Raw genomic sequence first — 25,067 nt, 5'->3', positions numbered from 1 at the left:
ATCTTTTATTTCATTCGATGTAGCATATGCGGTTATTGTATCCCTGACTGGTTTTGGAGTTTCCATCATCAGAATCAGTTTGGTGTAGTCATCTCGCATCCTAAATTACACTTTACTCCCACAAAACCCTTTCTAGATTTCCAATAGTGATCCAAAATTCAAGTTTGGAATTTAGAAAGTTTGTTTAAATTGAGAGTACATCCCTCTAACCCAGGCAATTTTTTCAATTTAGGGGAAGAGAGAGATCTGCTGCTTGTTTACTTTCTGTGAGAGATAAATAATGCTTTCTTTTTTTGTCCGCCCACTACCAGTGGCGCTTTAGGAACGGAACGGCCAACTTAGCACTGTTATTCTAGCCAATGTAGTAGTAGTACGTTGTAAACAAAATGATCAAATTTAATAACAGGAGAAATTGGTTGTTATCATTAGATTCCCATAAAGGGTACCCTTTTTTTTTATTATTAGTAATCGATTTGTTTGTTTGCCTGTAGTGAAGGTCGTCAATTAGACAAATATAAAACCCTATCTATTGATCTAGTTAGCTTTAATCATCAATAAGTTGGTTATTTTTACTCTTCTAAATTCGGTTGGTTTGGTGTTAGTTAAATTAAAATCTTTCAGTAATAGATCCGGAAGGCTACAGGGATAGATAGTCTTCGGTCTATCTGTTCAAAATTTCTTTATTGGATTGTAACTGTCGAAGATTCCAATATCGGCTCACAACTTATTTAATTTTAAACGATTTTCAAAGTGTTCATATTCATTTTAACAGCTATCTTTTTAATAAAAACTTTAACAACACAACTAATGCCTGCCACTAATTAATTTAATATGTGGGTTTGTTTAAATAATAAAACACGCTAAAGTTGTAAGTAATAACCTGATTTATTAACACATTACCTTTACTCACATTAACATTTACTAGCAACTAACGCTATTCATTACAGTTACCATTTACAACAGTCACAACAGTTTACTGTTACTTACTCACTACGTAACGTCACAAAACTGTTCCACGACTGACCACTGGTCCGCACTGCACCGAATTGCACTAGTCTCAGCTGCACTAACAAAGTTCTACTCACTAACTGGCTAACTCTGAAGCACTCCGCAACACTGACTCTCTCAAAACTGTCCCTCCCAAAGTCTCTCCAAAACTAACTCTCAATGACTGACTTCTCAAAAACTGTGTCTGCCTCCTTTTAACTGCGACTGCCCCACTCCGTCTGTCTCACGCCCACCTGCCGCTCACTGGCTGAGGAAAACACATACTGCCACCACCCCAACTGGGGCCGCCCTCCTCCAACTCTCTGTCTCACTCCAACTCCGTCTGTCTCACTCCCACCTGTCAATCACTGGCTGGGGAAAACACATACTGCCACCACCTCGACTGCGGCCTCTCTCTTAGCTGGCTTTTACACAGGGGTGGACCGTTACAGGCTACGGTCACTAGAACTCCTAGAACAATCTAGCCCCTTTCTTTTCCAGTTCAGGTAGAGACCGGCCCTTTTGTTTACACAGTGGTGGCCTGTTACCGACTTTGGTCGTTCAACCCCTAGAACAATCTAGGCCTTTCTTCTCTCCCCAGGTCAACTTCGTTACACGTACTTTCCTTTCCTGTGCATAATAAAACAAAATTTGCACTCATATTATATTTTCAGCATTTGTGATTCATTGAAAGTGCGAACCCCCCTTTCTGAAGGCTTTAAAAATGTGTGGGTGTATGACTCCCTGAGTCCCTGTGTGAGCAGACTTAAAGAAATGTTCTTTAAATAGAGAGAGGATTTCTCGATAAGTTTAAAGTTTGTGTCCTCGACCGGGAAATTTAGACTTTCGCGAGGAAAAAACATTAGTGAACAACACTCATTTGTCTTTATCTTATCAACTTATCCGGAAGTTATGAAAAAACTGAATGGTTCGTAAAAACTTCTTTTTTTTAGTACAGTTTTTAATTAATGAAAGATTTGTTTTTTGTTTTTAAGTGAAGTTGAAGAACATGACCTTTCCCACATGGCCTGCACACTCACGGCCTGTGATGTTTCATTGATCCCCAAGAAAAAAATAAAATAAATAAACATAACAAAATAGAATAAAAAAGGCTCTCGACTCAACCTATCTCAATAGACAGCCAGTGGTGCCATAATCTTGTTTTCCTTTCTGTCAACAAGAAACACGTGTGTGACCATTATATATATACATTTATTTCATTCTCCTATTTTTTTGTTTCCTCAGCTTATTCCGTTCTTTTATTTTTCTCTTAACGTCCTGTTTTTTCGTCTGTACCTAAGAAAAAAAACTACTCATGTTAACTTTTAAATCTTTTCCTTCTATTGTGTTGTGAAAAAAACGTGTTCACTCGCACAATTGAATAAACTTTACTTTCTTTCTTCCACTATTGGCTTCTAACATAGATATAATGTTTCGTAAGTAAATTGTTACTGATGTCTTTAAGGTTATATCTATCTCTTTGCAAGAGAAACTTGGAGAAATAGAAAATTCTCTTGAAGGAGAAACGGCTGAGAATATCTTTCATTATTTTTTCCTGATTTTAACATCATTTGGCTCGCTGAATTGATTGGATAAGAAGTAATCCTTTTAGAATTGTATTGGTGAAACGGTTCATTCAAGAATCTCCACTTTCTGGTGACAAATAATCTCTGTAGTATCTCTGCCTAGACGGTGAGACAAGTTTTATCACGATCAGTTTGCTAATAGGAGTTGTGGACTGTGCCTTCAAAGGTGCCTCCAATGGCTCGCAAGGCAGGTTAGCCAGGAAGTAATCAACTGCTCTCTGTATCTGAGGAGGCACCTTTGAAGGCACAGTACATGCTTCACAAGTTGAGTAAAGTGCATTATTTGATAAATTAAGGAATAAGTTTGATCCTTTACATGAAAGATATTGATCACTTAAATATGTGGCAGGAGATTTCCAATTTTTTTGGTAATTAAACGCAACTCTTCCCAAAATTACCAAATAATTTTTAAACCTTCTTGTTTGTAACAGATGTAAAATTATTTTTTAGCCATTTTGGGTATACCTGAGAACGTCTAAAGCTCTTAATATTTGATTTTCCTTAGAAAAATCACTCGGAAAACGACTTAAGAAAAATACTAGCTTTACTGCCTTGGCAATATTTTTAATAGAAAGGGGATGAAAAAATACATAAAAATGACCTATCGCGTGCTCTTCTTTCTCTTTGATAACAAGTTAAAAAATTGAAATATGATTAATAAATACCAGATTTTGAAATGGTCTAGCACCTTTAATTTTGAAGATATCGAATTGCGGTTTCCGGTTTCTTTAATAATTTTTTATATTCTTTAAAACTGTGCATATGAAAATGGGGCTCAACTGCGAACCCTCACTTTTGGTCGCGCGTCAGCCGCGTATGCGGGCAGGAATCTAAAATCAAGACAAATATTCTGAAACTAGAGGTGACGGGCAACAAATTTTTCCCCTATCATTTTTTGCTCAGATTAACCGTTTAAGCATGAAATGCATTTGAGCCGTCTTAAAATGAACACCCTGTATATGTTATGCCTCAATGAAACCTGTAAGTACCACTTTACTAAATCGATGTTTCATTTTTGGGCTCCAATACTTTTCTATCAACTTCGTATGCTTTTATTTGGGTATTTTCTCCCAGGTAAATGCTTCTCCAGTTGGTAGGGAAGTTACGCGCTGTGTTCCAAGAAAATGTGCCATACGAGAGGTACTCAAAATCATCGTATCTATCGCTTATTACAGCAGGTCATGAATTAATTACTTCCAACTTACTTATTGTATTTAATTTTTACACTAATGATAAAAATTAAATCTTCCCCGTTACTTTTCCAAATGCCGTACTATTTTTCTAGTTTTCATTTATTTTTTTAACAAGTTAAGAAATGATGATAATCCGAGATTTGATTGGTTCTAAACAATTCAGGTTGAGTCCATTTTGTTGATTCCCTTGAGTTGGAAAGGCCAAAATAAATGATTCTTAAAAGAAGCTTTGATCTTATCTGATCTTAACAATGTTAAATTAATTTTTGTAGTTAATAAAAAAGATAATAATTACATTGCTTTCATTCTCTTTATTTTTTCTTTGGCATAATTATTAGTAATTTACAATAGAATTAATATTCTCATGCATTATTTGTGCATCCAATTGCATATAATTTATTCAGACAAGTGAAGGACCTTTGAATCCTGTTTTCAATAAAGAAGAATTCCAAAAAGTCAGGTTTTTCTCATTCTCACATCTTAATTTGGTATTCTCTTTGTGACATGATGTACGAGTAAAGCATCACTGAAGACAAACTGATGCTGGACTAATAAAACAATTCGTTATCGATTGCTATCTTGATTTCAGTTACCAGTAATATTATATCTTAAATTTGGAAAAATGCGCGAAAAAAAGAGGATAATTTTTACATATTTTCATTTCTTCAACCAACTAAACTTAATTATTGGAATCCGGACTGGATTTTCACAGCTAGCTAGCCGTCTTATTGGTTTAAGAGCCAACAAACAAATTTATATTCTTGAAACTTTTATCTCAATAGACATGTTCGGATTTAGTTCCTACACCTTTTTCTTCAACTAAATCGTACGAACAAAGCTAAGTCTGTGTTTGTTTGTGCCAAGTTTTTTTTCTGAACTTACAGAACTTTCACAAAGTTAGAGAGTGGCTTTCTTGTGTCGTAAGTCTTATAAACTTGCATTTCCACCCTAGCCAGCTTCTTTGACATTTCCTACTTTTCTGGTTTTCGAAATGGATTTACAACTAGCATGATCAGAATGCTTGGCTCTTGGACTATCACAGAGATAGTAAAAGGAATGTTTTAATGTTTCACGAGAAATTAACTGGCCTCTCACTTGATTGGATAGCACAAAAATATCTTCTTTTTTCTTTGTGATAATTGTAAATTATTTATTAGTCATTTCCTTTGATAAAAATGGTTAAAATTATTATTTCTTTGCGAGAAATGAATATTTTATGAAGGTCTGATTAACCCATAAACCTCTTTTTTAAAAAAATTACAGAACATTGATCTGTAATAATGAGCACACAAACAAACAAATCGATACTGAATTTCGATTATCTTGGTTTGTGTGGATTTTAGGAACCTTCCATCTTTTTCCAACAAGTATTTGTTTCGATTTCTAAGGAATTTTTTTTAGTAGGAAGTGTTTGAAGTGTGACATTGTATCTATAGAGCCCATTTATAGATGTTAGAGAATATTTATTTATTTGTTTCAAAATGGTGTCCCCGTTATATTCCTAGAGTGGGAAGTTAACCCGGATTTCTTCCTAGAACTGGCGTAGGAGTCTGTTGATATTTCTACTAATGGATTTTCAAAAGGGACAACTTCCTTTTTTTTTACGCTTAGATTTCGCTGGAAGAGAATTAAATTATGGTTCTATTTTTCTCTCTTAAACCTCTACTAGTAATTGGGTAAGTAGGCCCTCCATAGGAAGGATAATGGCACTTAGTGCAGCCCTGTAAAAATAACAAAACATATGAACTGTTATTCAGGAATGCTAGGAGGACAGAAGCTAGCAGAACTTAGATAGACTCCAAAATGGCATTACCTTGCAACTACCATTATTTCTTCAAATTTAAAATTAAAATTGCATATTTCATAGAAAATAAAATTTTAAGCTTAAATGGATAAGTGTTCAACCTCTTTGTCGGGACCCATGAGGGTACCTAAAACAGATAATTTTAATTTTATACGATTTTTCGAACAGAAAGGCGATAGGTTGAAGGATACAAAGTGAGTTAGTAAAGGCATCAATTTGTATAAACCCATTTTTGGACCCAGGGGTTCTAAAAAAGGTATTTATGGTGAGAACACGATATCGAAAATATTCTACGATATTATACTATCGTTGATAATTTAATCATCTCTATTAGGAGGAAGTAAAATCTATAAGGCTGTGGTTTTATTTTATTTTTTTTATTAAGCGCTTTCCGGTGATGAAAGATGGTGCAGTAACTGACAGATATTGAGTTTAATCGCAAAATTGATGTTGATTTTTCTCTCTCCTTTACACCCTTCGTGTTACACTTCCGGTGCTCCGAATTTAATTTAGAGAGAAGACTTTTTCTTTTTGTGTAATATGATACGGTTAGCAGTGGAGGCAATGTCTGATTCAGCTGGTGGGCTCCTTCTCCTAACTGGAAGACCTGGTTGCCAGCAGCAGGTTGTCATGGCGACCGGCTAGGGGGCCCCCCCTATTTTATCTTCCCCTCTGTGTTTTGGTGGTTATCATTCTGGGAATTTAATTAAATATTTGTATACATTCATTGTTTTCACGGCTGGTTACAAAGTTTCACTTCAACTAATTATGTTAATCTTAGCTTTGGTTTTGGTTAGCGAAAAAAAACCTTAGTTTTCTTATCCATTTCCGCTTATACTGAAACGATCGAACCAAAGGAAAACAAGAGCCATTTAGAAGGGAAGAGAGTGCAATCGCTTTTTCCAGTTAAACGTCTCCATTAGCTTGTGTAGCTCGAAACCCAGATGTCCTCCACAGTCTTGAGGTACTTGTTCAAGGGAGGCCCAGTAAAGTTTATATCATCCAATGGAGTTATTGACGAATCAGTCAGATACATGCCATGAGTCGAAGATCAAATCGCGTAGAAAGTAACCTTTTTTTGGACGTTTATCCTAAAAGTTTGAAGATGACGTAATTAAAAGCACATTAAATGGCTGTTGCTGTTACAGCATTCTTGCTTAATGTTAAACGGCCATCGCAACCTTCATTGTTTGCAGTTATAATTAAGGCAACAACTTGCTGTTGAATTTAGAATTTATATTCTCCTTTTAAGCTGAATGCAGTGCTTATTGCAAATTGATTTTTACTTAGTAAATTATTTGTTCTGAATTTAATTATCTGTTAATTGTAATCGTGAGGGCGATTATCTTCAAATTTAGATTATTTAACAAATTGTTTTTCTCCACTTTACTACGCTTCAATAAAACATTGCATAATAGGTGTAGAGTAATTAGTATTGTTGCTCAAGCCTGGTAACAAGATCAAAGGGTAGCAACATGTTTATCGATAGGAACTCTTGTTTTCTTAATCAACTAATGCTCCTTGATCTTCTTCCTGTATTAGAGTAATCTATTGGGTTATTGCATCATGCAGAGAATTAACTTTTTTTGCGTGTTTATTCTGTAAAATGCTGTTTTTATTTAACGGATATAACTTCTTTTTTTTAAAACGTAGTTTAAGAAAGATGAGTAATAAGAATAAGAGTAAATCATTTTTGAAAACCATAACTTAACCCTGAGCATTGCCACATATATAAATAATTATAATTTTTTGATATTCGCAACTGTCGTAAAAATATATATATTAAATAAGGAAAGCTTGCCAGATCGATCCTCATTCTCAATAAATACCGTTATTTCTTCAAAGTACAGTGGAGTCTCGGTTATCCGTCACCCTTTTATCCGTCTATTCCAATTAACCGTCACTCTCCTCAGTGTTTAAAAATTAAAAAAAAAAAAAAAAAAATTATGTCGCCGACATTGTATTCATTAATTTTAATACACAATAGAATGAATTGAATAATGAAAGATACCTTAAGTATATAAACGTATAAAATATGTATACCAGTTAATACAAAGTTTTATACACGTTAAACAAAAGAATCTGGAAATTTTCCTGTTCTTTTCCATTATCCGTCTATTCGACTATCCGTCAAGTGTCCCCGGAGACTCCACTGTATTCCACAAATCGCCCATAATGTCCGTCGATACGTGCCATCCAAATAAGTTCCCGTTTAATCTCTGTCACACTTCATATAAGCTCGTAATCACGGGTATAGTGTATAATAGAACAAAATTTCATACTAATTTTGTAGCTTACTAAGGGAGACACAGGGGACGCAATTTAAAAGAGGATTATTACCCACAAAAATTTCAACTCTCAATGTCTTCTCTATTTATGGATCTGCACACAAAATAACTAAGACTATAACTGAGTAAAGAAAGTATACTGTATAAGGGAACAAAATTTCATACCAGTATATTCTTTACAGAGAGAGATATAGCGGTCGCAATTTCTGAGCGATCTACCAAAAAAAAATTCAATTCTCAATATCTTTTCAATATTATGTAGATCTGAACACAAAATAACTATAGTTTATAACTGTGTAAAGTAGTGTACGTGTTTTTATATATTATTATACATACGAGGGTCGTTTGAAAAGTCCGTGCAAAAATAAAAACTACTTAATTTTTTGGGGTAAACCTTTTTTATTTTTCAACATAGTCTCCTTTTAGGCTTATACACTTCGTCCAACGCTGCTCTAGTTTGTTGATCCCTTCCGAATAATAGGATTTGTCCAAATCTGAAAAATAGCCATTCGTTTCTGCAATCACCTCCTCGTTTGAATAAAATCTTTTTCCCGCCAGCCATTTCTTCATATTGGGGAACAAATAGTAGTCCGAGGGAGCCAAGTCTGGAGAATAGGGGGGATGCGAAACGAGTTGGAACCCTATTTCCATTAATTTTGCGATCACAACTGCTAAGGTGTGAGCTGGTGCGTTGTCGTGATGGAAAAGGACTTTTTTGTGGGCCAATCGTGGGCGTTTTTCTTGCAGCTCGGTTTTCAAACGGTCCAATAACGATGAATAATATGCACCTGTAATAGTTTTACCCTTTTCCAGATAGTCGATGAGGAATATTCCTTGCGAATCCCAAAAGACAGTCGCCATAATCTTTCCGGCCGAAGTAACGGTCTTCGCCTTTTTTGGCGCAGATTCCCCCTTGGTAACCCATTGTTTAGATTGTTCTTTGGTCTCAGGAGTGTAGTGATGTATCCATGTTTCATCCACAGTGACGAAACGACGCTTAAAGTCCTGCGGATTCTTCTGGAACAGCTGCAAACCGTCCTTGCAACACTTCACACGATTTCGTTTTTGGTCAAGCGTGAGCAATCGCGGCACCCATCTTACGGATAGCTTTGTCATGTCCAAATGTTAATGCAAAATATTATGTACCCGTTCATTCGAGATGCCCACAGCACTAGCAATCTCACGCACCTTCACTCTTCTGTCATCCATCACCATATCATGGATTTTATCAATGATTTCTGGAGTAGTAACCTCAACAGGGCGTCCAGAACGTTCAGCGTCACTTGTGCCCATATGGCTACTCCGAAAATTTTGAAACCACTTATAAACTGTTCTAATCGAAGGTGCAGAGTCACCATAATGTTTATCAAGCTTCTCTTTAGTCTCCTGAGGCGTTTTGCCTTTCATAAAGTAGTGTTTAATCAACACATGAAATTCTTTTTCGTCCATTTTTTGAAAATCACTCGACTTCCTCGATTCAAACGAATGCCAAACACAAAGAAATAGATCGATCTGGCTGAAACTTGGTGTGTGTTCTTCCAAGAGATGCTACTAACTAAACATAACCTCGATACGCGCCAGTGGTGCTATCTCTCTGACTTTGCACGGACTTTTCAAGGGTTTCGAAATGTGTAATTCTGGTTAAAATACAATTTTTCAAATTTGTGATGAATGGAAAGAGAAAGTTATGAGTTCATCAACTTTTTTTGGGTGGGAATATTAAGTTTGTAGTTTTTATCAAGGGGGAAGAAGTCTTTTGTCTTAACAATGTGTATTTTAATAGTCCGGAGAGGGAAATTTTAAAAAATAAGAACTTTTAAAGAATTCCAAGGTACGCTTCATTTTAAAAAAAGCTCTGCTGTTTTAGTCTTTATTATATTTCATCTATTCTTTTCTTTTTCTTAACTTCTACAACTCATTATTTATGTGTATCTTGGCCACTTCATTGCGAGTACTTAATTTAAAAAAGTATACATATATTTTATTTTGAATTGAATTACCATAAGCAACTGTTTCATCAGTGCTACATTAATTAATATGTAGGGCACGTGGAGTACATAAAAGGCTGTGGTATGTTCACCTGGCGACATAACACTGGGACACACGGTTTTTAATGCATTGAGTGCGCCGCTCTGAATGCACCTGCCCAGTTTATTACATGAACAGAAGATGAACAACGCTAACAATTATCAATGTAAAAAAAGAATGTAACTCTCAATAGCTGCTGAAGATGAACTAGTCCCTTAAATCGAAAGATTGGCAGAAGTAAACAACTGGTGACGGAAACTAGCCGCTCCAAAAAGTGTTGTGTAGGCCCAAAACAGTGTACTTTTAAAAAACCTTCCACTGACATTTTTTTTTACTTGAAAAAAGTTTCAATTTGTGAAGGACAACTTTATGAAGCAGCTAGTTGCGATTACCAATCTAGAATTCTCTTTTAGATCTTGGTGCTAGAGTACATCCTGTTCACTTAACTTCTAACTTCTTTTTACTTCTCTTAATGTTCAGAGTTAACTCCACTTCTTAAAGTCACCCTTATCCTGTCTCTGAATATGGCGGCTTAATAATATTTATACAAAGTTTCAAATTTATGAGAGATTCTAGGGTTTTTTTTTTCATCCTCTTTTTTATAAAAAGGCCATTTCACCATAAATTTTACCACAACTAACTAGATAATTTTTTTTGTTTTTCTGTGCAGGTATGTATTATGCAGGCATTAATTCAAACACATCTAGCGGTAAGCATTAATTTTATTAATTAGGTTTCAATTATTTTGCAAAAACTATATTAATGCAGTTTTTAATTTTATATATGTATGCACGCCATCATAGCCGAGCGATTGTAGACGAGTATCGCAAAGCTAAAATCCATTATAATTCTTCGGTTCGATTGCCAGTTTTTATACTTGGATTTTATTTAATGTGTTGAATGAGAAAATTAATGTATTATTTTTTTGTTTTTCTTGAGAAAATTTCTTTTAAATTGGAACTAAAATAAGCTCCTAAAGCACAATCAGTGAAATTTCTGTTTGACCAGCTGATGAATACTAAGTTTGAAGAAGTCAATGGCCCGGAAGTATGAATCTCCGCTTTTATGAATAATATCTTCAAGCATTTCCTTAATTTTTCCAATAGTTGAAGACTTTTCTTTCATTTTTCTTTGAAATACTTTCCATTTAATGTACTGTTCTTAGGCGAAATCAAACTAACATTTAGCAAAAAGTATTGCTAGTTTTAAGATGTGCAAGTTACCAATTTGAGAATTGTACAATAAAAGAAAACTCGAATGAACAATTACACCAGATTTATGTCATTTGTTATTTGTCATTTGCTGTCTAGTTGCAAATTTTTTTTGCAAACCTTAGAATGATTGTAGAAGTTCATTAAAATAGGTTAATTACTTTGACTAAGCCTCTTCAAAAAGTAGTAATTATAATTTGTCAAACAAAACACATAAAAAAGGGACATGACTCGTAATTTTGATGTTGAAACGTATTAAAATACGTTGAAGATGATTTAGTAAGGTAGTAAAAGCGTTTTTTTTTTTATTATACAAGTTTGTTTTTGTCGATTATGATGGCAGTGTGTCAGGGTCGTTACTTTGTGTGTTGGGCGTACTTGAATCCATAGCTAAAGTTTTCTGAATAATCTTAGAGAATTCATTTTCTAATTATTTATCTTTTCAAAAAAAAAAGCAATGACTTTTTTCCCAATTTTTCTTATTCCTTTATAAACCAAATTTTCCACTGGTAATGCCTAAAATGAAATTGGTTTCCGGAGAACTTCTATAAAGCTAAATAGACTCCCAGAACTTTACTACGCAATTCGGTTTAATAGTTTACTAGAAAAGTCATTGGACTGTTTTAAACGTTTCAACACCCCGTTGATGAGTGTATGAAGTTAATGTTAATCTGCAGAGCACATAAATGCCACATCTACTCTCTGCGCAAGTCATGAATAGTCTTCAAGAAAGCTTTTAAAACTCCTATAACCCTAAGCTCTAAATTCTGTTTACTGTTTGAGAAGCTTTTTTCCCCTCCCACAATATAGTTGCGACGTCACTTTTTGCATTTTAATTAAATTAAATGTAATAAAATAAAAGCTAGAAGTTATTTGGTTTTTATTAAAACATGAAGTTAGTACTTCTAGAACTTGCTAGATTTTTCTCATAATCAGTCAAAAAGGTATTTTGGAAAATCCTATCTAACCTTTCACATTATAGCACAGTAAATTGTAAATTATACGATGGAGCTAAGTAGATAACGTTTTTTTACTTTTTCTTAACTACGTAAGGAAGGTATTGTTACGAGGGTCATTCAATAAGTAACGAGACAAATTATTATTGCTCAAAAACTGTTTATTGAATCAGTACAAAACTTTGGTTACTTTTCAACATAGTCCCCAGCAACACTTATACACTTGTCCCATCTTTCTGCTAATTTGTAAATGCCCTTGGCATAAAATTCTTTGGGTTGATCTCGAAGCCAATTTTGCACCTGATTTTTTACCTCTTCATTGGATCGAAAATGTATCCCTCGTAGACCATCTTTAAGGGGTCCAAACAGATGGAAGTCTGATGGGGCGTGGTCGGGGCTGTAGGGTGGATGTGGAAGGATCTCCCATTCCAGTTTCTGAAGTTTTTCTTTCGTCAGCTGTGCCGTATGTGGACGGGCGTTGTCATGAAGCAAAATCACGCCTTCAGTCAAGGAGCCCACGGCGTTTCGTTCGAATTGCAGGTCTTATCTTGTTTTCCAGCATGTCACTGTAGTACTGGCTGTTGATTGTTCTTTTGCCTTCAAGAAAATCACAATAAATTGGCCCCTGAAAATCCCAGAATACTGTAAGCATGACTTTACCGGCAGATGGCTGGGTCCTGAATTTTTTCCGAATGGGAGAAGTCGTATGCTTCCACTCAAGGCTCTGTCGTTTTGACTCTGGCTCATAGTGGTGGATCCATGTTTCATCACACGTTACAATTCTTTTGAAAAAATCTTCTCCTTCAGTCGAATATCGATTTTTCAACTGTTGACTGATTTGAAGCCGGGTTTCTTTGTGAGCGTCCGTGTAGTTGTCTGGGCACCCATCTCGCACAGGTTTTCTTGTACTGCAGCTTGTTGTGAATAATGTTATGGACAGTTCCAACACTCGCGTTTACTTTTTCGCTTATCAGTTCAACGGTGATACGCCTATTATCCCGAATTAACGCGTCAATCCGAGATTCGAGAGAGGAAGTCCCAACTTCGATCAGTCGTCCACTGCGTTGCTCGTCAGAAACTTTTGTACGGCCACTTTGAAACTGTTCTACCCATTTGTAAACGTTCGAACGATTCAAACAATTGTCTCCGTACACTTTTAACATTCTTTTATGGATTTTACTACCTTTCTCACCTTTCGCGACTAAAAATCTGATCACGGCACGTTGTTCTTCCACGGTGCAATTCTCGAGCGGACTCGCCATCGTTAACTGAGTAAATTTGAGGTTATGTTTACAAAATATAATTGAACAGCTGATCAGATGTCATCGCAAGGTTGCCAACTTTGAAAGTTTCATACGGATCAATTTAGCTGTTTTTGAGCAGTAGTAATTTGTCTCGTTACTTATTGAATGACCCTCGTATTATGATAGATTATTAAAATTTAGTTTTTACTGGAGGGTGCCTACCTCCAAGTGAAAGAGTTCGTAGTTTTTCTTCTAAAGTGATAAGAATTGAATATGACTCTAACGTGCGGATGTTTCAACAATATTAATGAGTTAGAACATTGAGAATCGCTGAAAGTCGTGTTATCTTTTGTACATACAGTAGTTGTGACATTCTTTATTGTGAAATAACTCTAAAAGAAATGTAAGTTAAAAGGTCAAATCCTTGGTTTTATAAGGACAACTTTGAGGGCTAGCTGGTCTAGATTACCAGCTTCATGTTTGGGACATGAGCCAAAACTTTGTTAGTTTTCCCCGTTTCTTATTGCTTGTTTTTTAACTCCTTGCCTTCAGTCCTGTCTACTTCCTTGTGCATATTGTTGTAGCCTGTATGTATTTAACCTTTCAACTACTCGGCGAGCATATATTAATATTTATACTTTAATATGGAATATTGTTTTATTTATGACATTTGTATTTATTTTATCTTGTCTTAAATGTAGTTTATTCAAGGAGCAGGAAGTATTGCTAATATTGTTTTTTGCATTGCTTGAGCTCTTTCTGTTACTTATTTTGGACTGTGTACAAGTTGATAGATAGATGGCGTATTTGGTTGTTCATTGTTGATTTGCTTATATCTTTACCGATTACTTGTTCTGTCTTATACTTCCTGAATTTTCATCCAAGTAATCTAATCTTCTTCTGTTGTATTCTTAAGGAAAAGAAACTAGACCACCATTTTAGCCTTAACTAAAGCTCTTAGCGTATTTCATTAATTTTGCACTTTCTGCATTCCGTTAATTTTTTTGGAGATGTTATTCTTGTTATTGTTATTTTACTTTGCTTCTTTTCCCCCGCCGAGGCTCCAGGAATTAGCTTTTACCGAACAGCCATATTTTATAATTTGCGAACATAAAAGTTTATTAAACTCTTAAACGCGCATTCAGATATTTGATAAATTATTACACAGACATGTTATCGCTTACTCACAGATGATAAAATTTGTGTTGAGAGCCTTACACTCAACAAAAAATTCCTCTATTAATTATTAATTGATAATTTTTTATGTAGATATATATATATATTTTGTTATTGTTTTATTTTCATAAATATCGTATGTTTACCCAGAATATCGTACGATCTTTCAATTTACCAGTTAAATAATTACATCAATTTTGCCGTTACTTTAATCGGCTTTAATCGGTGGATCGTTTTTTATTTAATAATAAAAGATTTAACGAATAACTTAGCCAGTAACAGTAACTATCAGCAAATACCTGTCTAGAAATAGATGAAAATTAATCATTGTACTTCCGGCGAATTAATTGAATACGACATTTTTCTACGAACAAACATTTGAACAATATGAGTGACATGATTCACTAAATGAATATTAAATATATTGTGTAGGATCATGATGGGCTTATTGCCAAACTATAGTAGCATAACTAGTTTTTGGCCGACATTGTTCTGTAGTACAATAGTAGAATTTTTTTCTGCCTAAATATTTTTGTTTTTCCTTTAAAAAATTCATGTTATTTTTTTCACATTATTTGGTGATTGTTTCACATTGCTGCTCTAACGTATTCATTTTAAGAAGGCGGGAGGAAGTCATACGGTTAAGACAGGGGTCGGCAACCTATTTGAAGTAGAGAGCCATTTCTACTTAAATAATTTTAATAAATGTTACCAAGAGCCGCAAGGATGATAGTGTAAACAAACTCTGTAGATCATTTGTATTCGCAAATTATTATTTTATGATATTCAATAACATTTAAATGTTTTATATATTTATTTTCACATATTGCAAAGTAAATAAACGAATAAATAATAACTAAACCTGTGTTTGAATGAAAATGGCGGCAGTCCGATATTTTACGTACTGTATTTTAATATAATTCTATTCAATTTCAAACCTATTACATTTAAAATTCTTTAATAAATGAAATTTTCATTTGTTTCAATAAAATTGAAATATACAATATATTTTGGACTGGCTGAAGAGCCACACAATTTGGATAAAAGAGCCGCGGGTTGCCGTCCTCTAGTTTAAGAGACTACTAGACCCGCAAAGCTAAGATGTATTGTTGGTTTAGTGGTTCGATTCTTGGTCTAGGCGTTGGAATTAATTTAATTGGTTTATATGAGAACTTTATGGCAAAAAGTAGATTTTGCTAGTTCATATGACATATTCTTTAAGGAAAGATTGTGGTGGTTTCAGAGGTGTTTAGAATTATGTACTTTCTTTAATTTAATGAAAGAAAGGATCATTAGCATCAGCGCATCTTTGTAAACAAAAACAGTCTCCTATCTTCCTACACTTTCAAAATTGGGTTCTTTGGGATTCAATTACTGTGAAGCACCCCCTTTTTTGGCTCCCTCCACTCTGTGGTTTTTGGCTTTCTTGGTACTCACGCTTGTTCAAGCTCTGTCCAGAATATTTACTATTGTCTTACAAGATGTACTTTTAATCATAAATCACGATTGTATCCAAAATTCGGTCGTTGTATTTTTCGCAGTGAACAACAAACCTCTGAATTTGGCTAAGTTTTACTGATTATTCAAATCATGAGACACCATTTTTAGAAAAACAAAAATTTTTTAGAGGCTTTCTAAAGAACAATTTAAAGTACCAATTGTAATTTAAACATTGATAGAATTTCAATCGACCAAAGAAGAAAAAATCGACCAAGCGAATCGATTACAACATTTCTGTAGAATTTATTCTAATATCGGCAGCAAGATTTTCTTTCCAATTTGGAATGTCCATCGATTTCTTTGGTTCGAAACATTTTTTCCCCAATCTAAGCTCTGAACATTCTGAATTTGAATTTCAGTTTTAATGTGGGGATAGCCTTTTGTCTGGATTACAGGGCAATAACCTTGACTTTTTTTTATTTATATCTCCAAGAGAATCATCTGCCAAGCAATAAAACCTTTCTGCAAACTAGTTAAAAGAAAATGGGTCATTAAAAAATTGATGGTAGTCAGTTGATTGTGCAGCAAAGTGGTGGTCATGATAACTATTTTTAATAATGCATTATGATTTTCAATCGGAACATATTTATTGGTGCATCATGTTAAACGATGTCTCATTGCACTCTTGCCTGACTGAATACTAATGAATGAATGGTGTCTCCGTACTGGATGAATCATTCATTGATCAATTATTCTCGTAGGAGGTTTCATTTTTTATTTGTTACAAACTGTGGAGGTTGCTGCGTATGAAGTCATGGAGTTGTGAGGAGTGCCTGGAAGTGAAAGAGAATTTATAACCCACAATTTTGTTCTTTTAACCCAAAAAAAATTGACTAAATGTAAGTAGTCGACGGTGTAGGAGTTTAAATGAAATTCCCGATAAGCGTTAAATTTTGGTAAATTTATTCTTTACAGTTTTTGCAAAAAAATGAATCCACAGGCATTAGGAATAGACGATAAACATCTTAGTGACGGGCACAGAATCACCTTTTTATTTAGCCTAAGGTGACGAGACAAGAAAGAAAGGTGTCTCCGCAATCCTGGCGGTTGTTTCGGTAAAATTCGCTTAAGATCGGATCAGTTCGGAGAGATGTAGATATTGCAGTTTCTGTGTGTGTATTTGCGCGTTACGTACGCAGGTTGGATGGTAAAGTGTGCAGAAGTGCGGCAGGCAGAGGGTGATCGTCTAGGGCACGTGGCTGCTACCAACCAGCGGGAGTCTTGTTCTCCCCTCTCTACGGTTGGTTGCTCTAGTGGAGGGGGAATGTAAAAGCCGGCTGGTGGAGTTTGTACAGCTTTGGCCGGCCAGTGTTTAGTTGTCTGTCGGGAGGTTATGCTGTTGGTTATATACTAAGTTTTAGGTTGTTTTTTTTTAGTTTGGTTTAGTTTTTGGTTCTTAATTTAAACAAAAAAATTGTTTTCTACCACTCTTCATTCAGTTTTCCCATATTGCGACAAAATGACCTAAAAGAGATATTTATACGTGAACTTGGTTCCTAAATCGTGATATTTGGTTTAAATAAGTGTGTTCGTAAATGAATGGTGTTTTGGTGATTTTACCACATGTGATCTATATTCGGCAGCCAAGTTCTAATTAATATAATATGCCTCCACCCCCGCCAACCAGGCGGGCTTTATCAGAACATTTACGTTTACCTCAGTCTGGTGCACCAGTTAAACAAGGATGGTTTGCTTCATTATCCCGACCGATCAAGAAACGCTTTGGTGGTGGTGGACAATTACCGCCGCCTCCGCCAAGGAGAGCGAAAAGTGCTTGGGATATTACACCTAGCATGGTTTGTAAATCATTGTTTCCTCGTTATTATTATTAGAATTAATTACAATAACTAATAGGGGGACATCGTTGGAAGGGACTTTTTTACAGTGTGGTGCATACATTTAAAAGTTAAGGATTTCGGGTATTCTAATTTTTGTATCTACTTCTTAATCTGCCCGTACGGCTTTCCAACAGTTCTTAAGAGATGCTGTTACTGGCTATCTCAAATCAAACCTTAGATATAAGTCACTGTTAGTTACGAACATGCTTCAGTTGCATTTTAATTTTTTATTTCTCATTTACGAGAGGTTATTGCAATGTTATCAAATTTTTGAAATATCCCCATTTTGTGGTTCTAAAATCTAGAAAATTGTATGTAGAGCTCAAAATGTAACTTATGCAATCTCGTTTGAAAATCTCACAAGAGGATATACAACAGTTAAGTCATTTCCCGCCCCATACTTTTTTGAGGTTTTCTGTTAAACGGTTTCAGGAAATCTCCTTAATATTATGGTCACTCCTTCCACGTATTTTGAAGTACAATATTTTTTTTTTTACTTTTTTTTTCAAAAAGTTCAATTCAGTGAAGAACATTCCGTAAGTAAGTGATGATTAACCAAAAATGCTACCTTAATTTTTTTGAACGATCTTGTTTAAAGGAAATTATACTACCGAAAGTAGCCCTTTTCATATTTCACATTTTGTGATCTAATGAACGGTTCTTGTGATTTTATATCAAATATAACTGATTTATAATTGAATTGAGAGATCCTTGGTTTGATTAAATTTAAACAGTAAACTGATTCTTTTAAATTCTAATCAAGTTTAATCAGGTTAATGGCTTAAAACAAAAAGAAATAAACCTTCATTTTTTTTTTTATAAATGGTGTTGGTTAAAGGATGAGCAATACGATTTGCAAGAGTGCATTGCCCTAGCACAGTTTATTAATTGTGTCTGTCGTGTGGTAGCCTCGGATATCAGCAGTAAATCTAACTGGTTTAATGTGTTTTTTTGGAATTTCATTGAATCCGGTTTTTTTCCCCTTTTAACGGAAATAAAGAAATTTGACAGCAAGAATTCCCACTGTTTAAAATCCTGACTTGTATTACTATAATCTTTTTCTTCCATTCTAATTTCTAAGTGGTATTTTTAGTAAACCTCATTCCCCAAATAAAGAGACGATATAATGAAAATTAAATTCTTTGTCGAGAAAAATGTGTGTCTTTTGATCGCGTCATTTAAGAGTGAGGAAGTCATAAATGAGAAATACTTTAATTTCCCTGCATTGTTAACAGTTTTTATTGCTAGCAAAGAATGTTAATCCCGTTCTATAGTCATTTTAGAAAATGAAGTAATGACCCTTGATTCTTTTGTTATTTTCAAAAAGTAATGCCCTTAGTTTTGTTCTTTAAATGCATCTATTCTGTCGATTCAAATATCCCTTTCTAACATTGTGCAGAAATTTTTATTAGGGCTTCTTGAATACGGTTTCCTACGATTTTTCTTCGTACTTCGGGTTAACTATTTGCACTTATTTGAAACCTTTTTCACCAGGTAACGTTGATTTTAAGTTTAAGGGCACTACTTGGAGACTTTTCTATAAGTATCATTTCAATGTTACGTACGAGGCATTTACTATAGTTGGAGGCTATTAATTATTGCGAAAATTCTAAATTTAGAAAGTCCTTCGCTAAGATTTTCACCCTTAGACCAATTTTATTGCAACTTTATAAATTATTTTACATCACATACATGTAGATCTAATAATCTTTATTAAAACTGTTCTGGTAGGACAGTTGTATAAGGGTTGATCGTCAAAAACTGCACGAAAAAGCGTAACGTTGAAAAACACCCAACTTTGACAATTTTTTTCTCTTTTTCTATAAAAGATAAAATTCCCAAATTTTCTTTAAAATATAGAGCAAATCCTCCTTTATATCAGTAATTTTTTCCTAATTACATAGATCTGATAGATTTCTAGAAAAAAGTTAGCAAAAACTGGAAAAAAAAACGACATTTTCAGAAAAAAAATTTTAAACAACGTAGCGCCTAAACGCGCGAACCGATTTTAATGAATTTTAAAAAACGTTTCGAGTTTTAATTATTTTTGTTTTTCAAGGAACAATGTTGTGGACGGACGATTTTCATCTGAATAGAAATTTTAGCGTAATTTGCGGTTCTGCAAAGAATAAATCGTTATTGAATTTAAAGTAATGTTTTGAAATTTCCAGTTTTAAAAAAAAAAATGTATAAATTTTAAATTTTATGTTTTTAGTAATAATTGTTTTTCACATTTTTTTGGGGTAATTAAAATTCATTTAATTGGATTCGAACAATTTTAGTGATACAGTCGCAAAGAAAAATGTAAGCAAACACCTGTAAATTTGTTTTAAATCACATTAGTCGCCCTCGTGTAGATTTAATGAAGGCAATATTATTTACTGTGAAGGACTAGAACCAATATTATATGAATTGTAACAAAGGTCCTGCATGTCAGTTGTGTAGGAGTGGTTACTAATGCGACCTAGATCTATTATAATGCCCTTTGTGTCTAGTTATGTATATGTAAGTGCAGTTATGTATTTTGTGGTGGAGAGCGCAAGGTTTTTGTCATTCAAAAGGTTTACTCCCTCTTAGATAACCTATAATTTAATTGGGAGTGTTGCGATCCTGAATAGTTATTCTAAATTTAGAATTCAATGGAAAGCAGTCGTTTCAGAATAAAGCTAGCCCGTATAAATGTTAATAGATTTTAAATTTTATTATTTTTTTAACAATTATTTCTTCTCTAATGTTACACCTGCTGAAGGAGAATACATGTTCCATCCACATGTCTCATTATGGATAGAAACGTAATGCTTACACAATTCTGTTCACGCTAGATTATGTCACTTTTGAAAGAACACATTAAACAATAACTTAATGTACGAATACATAACAGTAACATGTACGAGGGTCGTTTGAAAAGTCCGTGCAAAAATAAAAACTACTTAATTTTGTGGGGTAAACCTTTTTTATTTTTCAACATAGTCTCCTTTTAGGCTTATACACTTCGTCCAACGCTGCTCTAGTTTGTTGATCCCTTCCGAATAATAGGATTTGTCCAAGTCTGAAAAATAGCCATTCGTTTCTGCAATCACCTCCTCGTTTGAATAAAATCTTTTTCCCGCCAGCCATTTCATCATATTGGGGAACAAATAGTAGTCCGAGGGGGGCCAAGTCTGGAGAATAGGGGGGATGTGAAACGAGTTGGAACCCTATTTCCATTAATTTTGCGACCACAACTGTTGAGGTGTGAGCTGGTGCGTTGTCGTGATGGAAAAGGACTTGTTTGTGGGCCAATCGTGAGCGTTTTTCTTGCAGCTCGGTTTTCAAACGGTCCAATAACGATGAATAATATGCACCTGTAATAGTTTTATTACCCTTTTCCAGATAGTCGATGAGGATTATTCCTTGCGAATCCCAAAAGACAGTCGCCATAATCTTTCCGGCCGAAGGAACGGTCTTCGCCTTTTTTGGCGCAGATTCCCCCTTGGTAACCCATTGTTTAGATTGTTCTTTGGTCTCAGGAGTGTAGTGATGTATCCATGTTTCATCCACAGTGACGAAACGACGCTTAAATTCCTGCGGATTCTTCTGCACAGCTGCAAACCGTCCTTGCAACACTTCACACGATTTCGTTTTTGGTCAAGCGTGAACAATCGCGGCACCCATCCTGCGGATAGCTTTGTCATGTCCAAATGTTGATGCAAAATATTATGTACCCGTTCATTCGAGATGCCCACAGCACTAGCAATCTCACGCACCTTCACTCTTCTGTCATCCATCACCATATCATGGATTTTGCCAATGATTTCTGGAGTAGTAACCTCATCAGGGCGTCCAGAACGTTCAGCGTCACTTGTGCCCATATGGCCACTCCGAAAATTTTGAAACCATTTATAAACTGTTCTAATCGAAGGTGCAGAGTCACCATAATGTTTATCAAGCTTCTCTTTAGTCTCCTGAGGCGTTTTGCCTTTCATAAAGTAGTGTTTAATCAACACACGAAATACTTTTTCGTCCATTTTTTGAAAATCACTCGACTTCCTCGATTCAAACGAATGCCAAACACAAAGAAATAGACCGATCTGGCTGAAACTTAGTGTGTGTTCTTCCAAGAGATGCTACTAACTAAACATAACCTCGATACGCGCCAGTAGTGCTATCTCTCTGACTTTGCACGGACTTTTCAAACGACCCTCGTATAACCACAACATGAATGCAAGCTAAGTCTGTTTCTCTGATAAAAAAAGCTTGCAACAATTTTAGTGAGCTGAAAATCTACATTTTCAATAAACTGTTAAAATTTTCCGTATAAGTGGGTTGTGAAATGAGGACTAGGCGTAAATCCAATCCGCTTGTAGAGAGAGCTCTTCTTTATTAGGGACAATCCTATGCAGCAGGTTACCGGAGAGTAGTAGGTGGCCTTAAGTTTGAATAAAAAATGAAATAGCACTTTCAGTTGAGGGATTTTCAAAGATTTCCGGCTAAAGGTCGAAAAAATTGGGCTTCATTGCAATAATTCTCTTTACCTTAAAACAGTAAGTAAAACAAAAAAATCTGTTTTGTTCCATGATTGCTATATTTAGCAATATTATGCATGACGATCGCTAAAGCTGTGGGCCATGATATTAGCATTCGAATTACTATTCTAAATGTATACCAGAATAATTTCCCCGTCTACCGAGATTTAGCTTGAATTAGATGTACCCAGGTAAAAGGAGAAGTACGCTTTCTGAATGAACTTGGAATGAACGTTTTGCATGCTAATTGTTTTAAAAGATCTCTGAAATATCTTCAAGTTTTCTTCTATTAATAGCGTTCTGGGGTATGAACTCTTGTTATGGTATTTACTACGTTTTAGAAGTACTTTTTGGTTATTGCTAAATAATACTAAAATTACTGAAAATAATAAGCCGGAAATTGAGGTGACTCTGCTTTACATCCGAATCCATTATATAAACTGCAGTAGAGTGGAGTTATTGTTGAATAGGATGCATTGAAGAGTGCAGCATCACTCTTTTGAGATGATGAAATCGTTTGGCAGCAAAATGGCGAACAGGTGAATCCTTCCTCACACTTGGGAGTTCACAATTCTTATCTCTCTCTCCCTAAGTTTGGAGTCCATTTCTTTTTTTGATTTCTTCCTGCTTGCTTGTTCATTGATTCTTAAATAGTAAATACACAATAATACTTTGCTTTCTCTTTTTAGAGCTAAGTAAGGGGTTGAAATCGTACCGCAAACTGTCCCCTTTTAAATTCCTCGGAGATGTTACTTTTTTTGATTCTTGTTTTGGAAGTGGCCATGTCCATTTGCTGTTCCCAGAGCAATTCTATGCAGGGCACTTCTACAGGAGTGGAGTGGATTCCTTTGAAGAGCCTACTTTTGTATGTTTTTAGGGAGCGTAAATTGAGTTGCTAAAGTTCCGGGTTGAAAGAAATGGCCACTTAGATACCTTGTCTGTTGATGAGTTTTTTCTTCGTTGCGCAACTCCACCAGCTAGAGTCTCTTCTATGGCTCATCTAGCCAGTCTAGCCTATTAAATCTTGCTTCTTCTTGGATGGTCCAGCATGTGGTGGTCGCTCAGCATTCCATTAACAGCAATCCCTTTGATATTACTTGTCATCTACTTCAGACCACGTGTGTTACAAGGGGACTTTACCAGCCCTTATTTCCTGGCGATTGATGATTATCACAATTTGCCTCATACTTGTGGCGAGCCCTAAAAAACCAGTGAGCGCCAATTAAAGGCAATCTCTCAGCTACCACAAATAAAGCAGTAACTCCTCCAAAACGTACCATTGGTGGTTGCGGATGGGAATGACTTCGTTCTGGATTATGAAGCCCCTCTGCCTCCTCTCCCTCCCCAAAGTAGCCACTGACCATTGCAAGTACACCATGCGCATTTCTTACTAAAGCCAAAGTGAATAATTCGAAGTTTTTTTTAATCAATTTTAAGAACAGTACACCAGCGAAGAGAAGGGTCATCAATATAGCGTTGCTGGCACTGAATTAAAAGGTTATTTTTCAATCCGACTGCTACCCTCTCTGACGTAGTCCCTAATGAGATCATGATTTTGCTTAAAACTTCTGAGAAGGGGGGCAAACTTCCCCATACTGTAACATAACTCGTCAGACCCTCGGCGAAGTTTGCTCACTGCCCGGAACCTACATCCTCTTGTTAGTGTTCACTGGGTAGTAGATGTATAGAACTAAATTAATTAACTCCTGAAAGTCTTTAAATTTGTATAATGGGTTATAATTTAATTAATCATACCACCAGCCATTACTTTTCAATACTAATTATACACTAATTTCTGTATTTATGATTTAATAATAATATCCCAAGTATATGCAATTTTTGTTATAAAATCTCTCTTAATTTAATAATTTTTATAAATGGAAAGTTGTCTTTAACGTAAATGATTAAACAAGTTGTTTAAATTTTGCAGATTTGCAGTTTTAAATTTCACCATAATTATACGTTTAGGGGGTTCATTCGACATAGAAAAAGTGGTATGTTTGTTCGGTCTCTTTGTTCTGGGCTGCGCATTACTAGAATGGGAAATTTCAGATAGTTTAAAATTAGATACAGTGGTACCTCGGTTCTCGACCAAAATTCGTTGCGGAATTGCGGTCGAGAACCGAAACAATTTATCCCATAAGAAATAATGTAAACTAGTTTATTTTCTTTCTAAGCTCCAGAAATATGCCGTTTTACTGGCCTAATTTTAATATTACCATACTCGACAGATAGATCCGAGACACGTGTGCCCATTTCATATTTGGTTATTGTTTCTTTCTTGAGTTCAATAGTTCTTCTCGCAGATCTTAACCTGTATCTCTACTATCACTGCTGGCTTTCTTTGGTCCCATGTCTAAGGGTTAAAATAAGTGCAATGTAAAGGTAAACACTAAGCGTGAATCTTCCTCCGATCGCAGATCGTACTGATGCTGTTGGCGAGGCGCGCCGGGCCGTACGAACGCCATTCGGCTCACCTCGGGTGTTCGAGTTCCAAATGTTTGTTCGGATTTCAGGACAATATTTTCTTTGAATTTCTTGGTTGTGAATACCGATTTGTTCGAAAGCTGAGGTACCACTGTATTTCTTTTAGATGCTACCAGGGTGCTCTGTCAAAAAGGTTTTTGGTCCAAATCAATTAAGGATATTGACGTATCACCAATAGAGGTTTATAACTTTTTTTTAAAAAACATTTTTGTAAGGAATTCCTATTAAGGATTTCCACTTCCTGTAAAGGATGTGGTTCCTCTT

General features: G+C 35.1%; 1 protein-coding gene across 4 annotated transcripts in view; it reads left to right on the top strand.

Annotated features, from left to right (window-relative positions):
- step (cytohesin steppke) overlaps positions 1-25,067 on the top strand; it is a 124,752-nt gene that overhangs the window by 8,139 nt on the left and 91,546 nt on the right. The window contains exon 1 of one of the 4 annotated variants that reach the window (XM_074142541.1): positions 16,690-17,769. The exons of the other annotated variants lie outside the window; for them this stretch is intronic. Within the exon in view, the coding sequence (XP_073998642.1) occupies positions 17,578-17,769 (192 nt within the window). The 5' untranslated portion in view covers positions 16,690-17,577. Of the gene's footprint in view, positions 1-16,689; positions 17,770-25,067 lie in introns of those variants that run through there. 4 annotated transcript variants of the gene reach the window in all.

The sequence above is a fragment of the Rhodnius prolixus genome, unplaced genomic scaffold, assembly GCF_049639745.1.
Source record: "Rhodnius prolixus isolate KJV_2025 unplaced genomic scaffold, Rpr scaffold_6, whole genome shotgun sequence".
In the NCBI taxonomy this organism is placed as follows: Eukaryota; Metazoa; Arthropoda; class Insecta; order Hemiptera; family Reduviidae; genus Rhodnius; species Rhodnius prolixus.
Note: the sequence above shows the minus strand (reverse complement) of the source record. Positions and strands in the feature narration are given on the sequence as shown.